The 8,640-nt window shown below is 37.3% G+C and overlaps 1 protein-coding gene across 1 annotated transcript in view; it reads right to left on the reverse strand.

Annotated features, from left to right (window-relative positions):
* Positions 1-7,463, reverse strand: part of LOC113808790 (uncharacterized) — a 45,263-nt gene extending 37,800 nt beyond the window's left edge. Inside the window, exons 1-4 of the mRNA XM_070117804.1 lie at positions 7,379-7,463; positions 6,340-6,476; positions 5,187-5,364; positions 2,291-2,543 (exon numbers count right to left, since the gene is read on the reverse strand). Of these exons, the coding sequence (XP_069973905.1) occupies positions 2,291-2,543; positions 5,187-5,364; positions 6,340-6,476; positions 7,379-7,463 (653 nt within the window). The remainder of the gene's footprint in view (positions 1-2,290; positions 2,544-5,186; positions 5,365-6,339; positions 6,477-7,378) is intronic.
* Positions 7,464-8,640: the final 1,177 nt, after the last annotated feature.

The following is an 8,640-nucleotide window of genomic DNA, read 5'->3' on the forward strand; positions in this document are numbered from 1 at the left end:
CGCGCTCAAACTGTTACCAACCGCAGGTGAAATAAACTCCACCCTCGACTTGTGCAAAAGTTATCTCTTTCCGAGATTGTTGGTGGGAATATTGCTTTTAAAACCCAAGTATGTATATTTACTGTGTTATTTTGATATTTCTATGCTCAACAAGGACTATTATGATTTGTACTTTATAAAAAGACATTTCTACATGTCTGGCATCACTGAAGAGGGCCTGCCTGCCTTGGAAAGCGCTCCCCTGCTTAAAGCGCTTTAAGTTCCAAACGTGGGGGGGGGGGGGTACACCCCCTCCAAAGGGGGGAGGTGCGTCTGGCGCGTCGGTGCGTAGACTTTCAAAGGTGGCGGACATGTCCGTAGAGTTTCATTAGCCGATATTTAGCGTTTTTTGTGCTAGTTTTACAGGTTTTTGTTCGCTATTATTCTTATTTAAACCTGTTTTACCTGATATACTTCGCGCCCTCCCCTGCTAACGGGACTTAACACATCAAGATCGTCGGCTGTGATTGCAACGGAAATGATCATCAGATCCATTCTCATCACATTAGAATAAATCTGGGTAATTGTTACAGAGAGCGACTCACCCTCTCTGAGACCAAGTCGAAAAAAATGATGTTTTTCTGCATGAAATCCTATGATTTCATCGATTTTCGGCGTTGTTTCTTCTGCGAATGAATCGTTCAGGAGATCGAGTACCATTTCTCCATCGACGATCTTGATTTGATAGTCCCGTTAGCAGGGGAAGGCATGAAGTATATCTGGGAAATTATGAGGTAAAACAAGCTTAAATAAAATAATAACGATCAAAAATGCGTAAAACTAGCACAAAGTGCTTAAAATCGGCCAATGAAACTACGGATGTAACCGCCATCTTTGAAAGTTTACGGACTGACGCGAAATAAAGCAAAAACTCTACGGGAACCCAACCCACATTTCGGCAAAAGTACGGGAATTCACACGTTCCAACCCCCAAAAACGTATTGACCAATAAACCAACCTAATATATCAATATAAATTGCCGTGACTAGGCGTGCCCTTCGGGCACTGCCCGAGGGGAGGGTTGATGGGGGGCAAGCCCCCCAACACCCCCCAGGACACATTCTCTCCACCACGGTATGTACGGCAAGACAGAGCTGCATTCACACCGTAAAATAATAAACCAAATACCTTTATATCCGGAAACGTGAAACTTTCGTTTCTTTGTACTGTTGGTATTGCTTCGATTTTAATCACCTTTTTCGTCCTTTGGAGCTCTTGATGGGCTCAGATATAAAACTGGGATGGTTACTGAAGTCTAATTATTCTTCGATGCCACTGTAAAGGTCTTAAAAAGAACCCAGAATCAACACAACACTGGAAACGCAACATTTCTCACCGGCTTTCAATCTCGAAATGAGCGGGTTGGTGAGCTGTCAACCTGTGGCTGGCGCAAGAAAGTGTGAAACACTCGATGCGCAGGATTCGATATGAGGGTATAGATAAATATAAAAATATGCAATTGAAGTATAACAACATTACTAAAAGACTTTAAAGGTATAAATGCGTACCAGCAGACACAGATAATTAGCCAAATATCGTTTTGACAAGCGCGTAATGATACACGGACTAGTTCGCGAAGCAAAAATGCGTTCGTGGGTCAGTGTCGTGTTTTTCCTCGCAAGGTAAACAAGCTCATCGACTTTGAATTTGAAAGGCGGCCGCGCGTTATATTTTCGTCATTTAGCGGTGACTATAAGGCCGGCGCATCTTAAACTATATGCTATCCCGTTCTATTTTTCCCGCTCTAAGAGATGGCGGTGTCCATTTCCCTCTATCTACGCGCGTCCGTGTCTGTAACCTCTACCCCTGTTTCACCCCATAATTTCCCTGATATACTTCACGCCCTCCCCTACTAACGGGACTAACAAATTAAGATTGTCGATGGAAGTGGTACTCAGATATCAACGAAGCATTTGCACAAGAAACAACATCAAGAATCGTTGAAATCATTAATCTGCATGAAATCCACTATCAAAATGGTTTCGAAAGTAAGCCCCCACCCTGTTATGCATATTGACCAATTGTCTTGGTTTGTATCGTTCTATCATCTCACATAAGTTTTATTGGCCAACTCCGCCACTACCCCGTACTGCATCTTGTCCAAAATCAACCTCACAAGTGCAAAGTAAATCACGAGCAAGTTTACGTTTCGCTGTGGAATTCTGCCGTCAGTCACAGACTACACTGACTGTCAATGTCGTACTTGAGCACTGATCACAAATACTCGAACATATCAAGACGATTGGCGTACCTTGAGGTGTCGTTCTCTTTCAATTCCGATATGCAACCGTCGAGGTCAATCTGCCCAGGGCTTCCACTGTACAAATCCTTTCCCGTAGACGTTTCGAGAGAATACTGCTCACCAAGCCACCAACCCGCCGTGAATTCCACACCAAGGTGGCTGTTGACACTGACCCGCCGCCAGTCATTGGGAACGAGCTGTTTGGTAGTTCTATGTTCCCGTTTGTTTCCGCCCTTATGGTAACGTAGTTTAAAGGCGAGTCCTTAACCAGCGCTGACATGAAGAGTGGATAGAGTACTCAGACTTAATAGTTATATGATCGTTTTTTTATTCGTTAACGCACTAGAAATCTTGAATGGCATTTGGCTAGCAGGGTCATTCTTCCGTTTAGAAAAGCAGTGTAAAGGCCTGTCTGACTAAATTCAAGTACTGTAATTTTTGCTGGTTCATACATGGTTATTTGCTGTTCATTACTATAAAAATGTTACACTGATTACACCCCCCCAAAAAAAAAAAAAAAAAAATAATAATAATAATAATTATGGCATCTGAATAATCGATATTTCATGTAAATCCTATTTGTAATAAATGAGAGAGAAATCATAGTTTCCGATCGTGTGAAAATATTTATGCATCATATGATTGATATTTCAGAAGCAGTGTTTGAATTGATCATAAATTTGCCAGAAAGACTTTCGATGCATGTGTGTCTGTTTTTCTTCATCTTATCCTTCTATTTTTTATATCCACGCCAAAGAACAGTCTTAAATAGAATTGCCAACCTAAAAACTGTCTGTTTCTCCATATAAGGAAAGGTGCCACGTTTGAATCTAACGGGGTTTACATTTCCTTGTAAGATAGTCATCCACCTTAAGGCGTAATATTTTCAAATCCGCATATAAAAAAGATGAAGCAATCAGAGCTGTCTAAACTGTCATTATCCACGCTAATTATATCACTAATCTATTGGAAACTTTATGCATTGTATACCTATACATAGGTATACAATGCATAAAGATAATTGAATTCGTGAGCCAAAAAAGAATAAGATACACTAAAAGTTTGGATGAAAAAAACACTTAAGAACTTAAAAGGTTTCATTTAGCAAATTGAACGAATTTCTTAAAGCTTTTTCAAACTCAAATTCAGAGGAATAAAGGGAAGTTTCCTTTAATATGAGTGAAAGTACCAGATCATTTTCATCAACCAATCGTTTTGCTATCAAGGAATTCATGAGTATATCGATATTTGCTATTGGAACAACGGAGAGACGAACGAGAAAACACACGAATATTTTTTTTCGTTATATTACTCCTTCAGGATCTGATTTATAGCAATTTGTTCTACATGTATACTACACGTAGGTAATTGAGTTTTCTAATGTGTGTTTTTATTCTATTTTCACCAGTTTGTTCAGTATTAGTTAATACTAATACTGTTTATACTAATTGTCCTTGGCGAAGTGAGGATCAAACAACAGGGATACGTGTATAAACTGATTCCTTAATACTCTTAGTACTGGATTTTGTGAAAGGCTAGATCAGTAGCAGCCCGAGGTGTCATGGCGACTGCTTTGATGATTGGTCAATGAAAAATATAACCATTAAAATCATTATTTTCCATCCTTTTTGAAAATTGAAAAGACCAAAATGATCGACCATATTAACAAAGCATTCGTAGCTATTGTGACGTCATCAACCCCATGTGCTTTTTTTTCCAAAAATAGAATTAAACGCCTGACACCTCGAGTTGCTATTGATCTAGCCTTCCCCATTGGGTTTTCAGGATCTAAAAGATAAGATAAATGAATAATAGTAACATGTACAGGTGGACTTAGAGATATATATCTACATATTTCGTTTATATATATATATATATATATATATATATATATATATATATATATATATATATATACATATACATATATGTGTGTGTGTGTGTGTGTGTGTGTGTGAAATAAAGAAAGTGTTTTAGGTTCTTCCTTCTCATGACTGTAAAATAAAACTGTCGGCGTCTAGTTTTATTTTAACACAGTTTATACATTAATGAAACTCTCTCTCTATATGTGTGTGTGTGTGTGTATGTGTACATATATATGTATATACATACAGGTATGTATATAACATATATATATATATATATATATATATATATATACTTATACTTATAAATATACAGATACATACATAAAAATAGACACACACACACACACACACACACACACACACACATATATATATATATATATATATATATATATATATATATATATATATATATATGTATATATATTTATGTATATATATATATATATGTATGTATGTATGCATATATATGCATGCATATATATATGCATATATATATATATATATATATATATATATATATATATATATATATATATATATACGTGTGTGTGTGTATGTGTGTGTGTATATATATATTTTATATATATATATATATATATATATATAGTATATGTATATGTATATATGTATTTGTATATATACATATGTATTGATATATATATGTATATCCATACACACACACAAATATATACATATGTATATATATATATTGTGTGTGTAAATGTATATATATGTATGTGTGTGCACACACACACATACACACACACACACACACACACACACACACACATATATATATATATATATATATATATATATATATACATACACATATATATATCATTCATATATATGTATGTATATATATATATATATATATATATATATATATATATATATATATATATATATGTGTGTGTGTGTGTGTGTGTGTGTGTGTGTGTGTGTGTGTGCATTTTGTATGTATATGTTGATATATATATGTATATATATATATATATATATATATATACATATATTATGTTTAACCACACTGTGAAGAAGTTGGGGGCGTATGGGTGGTGGAGAATGAAAGGAGACTTGCTTGAGGACTTTATTGGGAGGTAAAGGTGTGACCCTGAGAGTGAGCCCACGCCCCGAGTACCGAGGGCGGGGGAGTGTCCTCCTGCCCTGTGACTGCTCTGCTAGGTCTTGGTCTGCCTCTGGTGTTCTCTGGGAGGGCGGAAGTGTATTGTTGACACACATATACTTATGTGTGAGTGTGTGTACATATATTGTCACCCAACACCTGAGAAACACTGATATCCTTTCATACCCATGTCCTGCAGCTATCATTATGTTTCCATATATATATATATATATATATATATATATATATATATATATATATATATATATATATATATATATTTTTTTTTTTTTTTTTTTTTTTTTTTTTTTTTTTTTTTTTTTCTAATTGAATAACGACATTTGCGGTGAAGACATCTAAACAACCGAAAATGAATACTGTACTTTTCTGCTACATGTATTAAAAAAGCCTACCCATGAAATTAATTTTCTATTTACCTCACTATCAAAGAAAACGTTTTTATGTTTTTACGTGTGAACTTTGGATGGTTTTATTGCAGACTGTTTATTCGCTTACAATACGAATTGCATAGTTCCTTTTCGCCTTACGATATAACTTAATACACTATTTTGCTTCTATACATAACGTATTGATTATTGTGAGAAACCACAGAGCAATATAGCAATAATATTTAATGTTTATTTGTTCTACACACTCCCGCACCCAAGAGTGTTCCAAGTGAGTCGAAGCGTCGATTCGTGTTAGGTCTTGGGTGCGACCTCGAGTGTTGTTTGTGCCAGGGAGGTCGACCGAGCTGGCAAAATGAAAGTTTGCTGAAACTTCTCAGCCAGATGGTACCGTTAGAGTGCCCGTCTTAAGGACCTCCTCCGGACTTTTTCACAATTTTATTCAGTTTTCATTGGTTAACACAGTAGAAGGAGAATTTTTCTACTCGGGGAAGTGACATGATCCATTCTTCGACCGGACTGATGACAAGTGGAAAGAGTCGTCTAGGACTTCATCTCTGAACTAGTTTTTAGCTTCCTCCTCGTTGAAGAAGACCACAGAAATACAGGTAGTGCTGCCCTCCTGTGACATAGCCAGGAGGGCAGCACTACCTGTATTTCTGTGGCTGGACAGACACCATCCTGGTTGAAGCTCTCTGCAGTCAATAAGGCTCTCTTCTCCACAAACAGATCCCTGGCCGCTGAAACAAGGACAGCGGCAGGGACCAGGAAAGTGTCCGTCTGGTGCCCTGGTAGAGGGAAGGTCAGATACACCAAATGTTTTAGAATTGTAAGCTCTATTATTTGGAGAAATTATGCGAGACACTCCCTCCTTTATTAGAATATTTGATCTTGAAAAAAGTGCATCAGAGCCATTGAAATTTGGTGACTGCCTGCCTGTTTGCTTCCTATGGCCCTCCCAAAATCAAATTTTGGTTTCCCTCGACTACTCGGGAGACTATCCCGGTAGTTCTCCAAAACAGAACTACACAAAATTATCTTGTCCAATAACTTCACCCTCCGTCCTAGGTCAGTCTACATCTATGAACCCAAGAGCTTCATCTATTCTGTCCAGTGCCCTCGCTGTTTCGTCTTCCCGAATGATAACAGTATCTAACAGGCTAGTGGTAAGCCCAGCAATGTCAACAGCCTTTCTTACCAGTCTATCTATGGTTTGGGTTCGCAAATATCCATTTGGTGATTAGTTACCCTTCCCCCATTATCAAACTTGCAAAATTGTTAACCAAATCTAGTCCCAGAGAGAAACCGTTTCTATTGGCCTCGATGAACTGACCTAAATAAGTCTCGAAGAGTTGTCATATGACTGTCTAAATTCCTTCTCATTTTGTCAATTATCGTGACTTTTTTCCGGTTTGTAATTTGCCTCTGCATAGCTCATGTTTGGTAATCCAAGCTTAGCTAAATATCCTTATTCCGTTTCAACTCGTTTTTTTTTCTAAAAGGGATCTAAAACTCTCTGGTTTACTTTGACAGGACTAATCTGTGTTCGAATAGGGAACGAAAACCAGTCCGGAACAAGCAAGGGAGTCCGGATTCCATCTCGGCCACGCTCATCCCCACAATCTGTAGAAATCTTAGACTTAATACACAACAATTTCGGAATAACCTCGTTATTATGCACACAGCCCACCTGCTATAGACTTAGTTTTGCGTTTATTTATTATCTGTACTTCTTGTATCTTCCTATTTGATTCTGCATAAGTTATATGCACCATTTTTGCCTTTTTTTCTCGGTCCAACAATTTTTCTCTGGATCCCCAAACTCTCCAAACTACTGTTATCCTTTTTATTTCTATTTTCTCATCTATTGGGTGCGCATTATATATATATCATGGTCCTGTATATAACGGTTGTGCATTCTTACTCAACCCCACTTTAGGAATGTCTATCTATATCTATATCTATCTCTCTCTCTCTCTCTCTCTCTCTCTCTCTCTCTCTCTCTCTCTCTTTCTCTCTCTCTCTCTCTCTCTCTCTCTCTCTCTCTATATATATATATATATATATATATATATATATATATATATATATATATATATATATACCTTTAAGATATACCTGGTCTCCTTCCACGCTTTGAGAAGGCGTGAAGGAGGGTCGATCCCTTGGCCTTCTCAGGATTTCTTCCTCAAGTACAGTCTTTCCCTATCTTAAAAATCTTTGAAGAAATCCGGAAAATGAGGATGAAAAAGTGTGTCTTTTATCACTCTACAGCGACTCAGATTCGTCCGTCTCGCGCATGACGTCACTAGGAGGAAGAGCCTGGGGGGAAGTGGGAGAGAATAAGGAGGAGAAGGAAGACGAAGGGGGGAAAGTAGAGGGTAGAGAGAGGAGATGGAGGATGAAGGAAAGTTAAGTGAAACTCTTCCTAGTTATTTCCTACCTCCCTTATGTTTTACCAACATTTAGGGTTCGACGCTAATCGTGTGGTTGTTCTTCAGTGTGAGGTAGAACAGTAAGGATCTCTCTCGCTCTCCCGTTTTCGCTCACTTGGCTGACTGGCGCGCGCAAAGCCACAGTGCCCAGTGGTTGTTCAGTGGTTGGTTGCAGCTTTTATATGCATGTGCATGATTATGTATTTTCATTATTATTAGCATTATTATTGTTATTGTTGTATGATTTGCTATATAATGAATTCGTCAAAAAAGTTTGGAGTTATATGCCAGGTCTTCTTAGATTATTTTACATCTTTATTATGCCATATCTAAGCTGCAGCATGAGAATTACATAAATTAAATTCACGCAAAATATGTGATATAGACCTATAAACAATAGCTGATAATCATCGCCTGTAAAATCTGTCTAATATGCAAATCGTTCAACGTGCCGACATCCAAAATTACTCAAGTATCTGCTCATTTACTACCGTTTTCTATTATCTCCCACCCTACC

Source organism: Penaeus vannamei, chromosome 41 (genome assembly GCF_042767895.1).
Source record: "Penaeus vannamei isolate JL-2024 chromosome 41, ASM4276789v1, whole genome shotgun sequence".
NCBI lineage: Eukaryota > Metazoa > Arthropoda > Malacostraca > Decapoda > Penaeidae > Penaeus > Penaeus vannamei.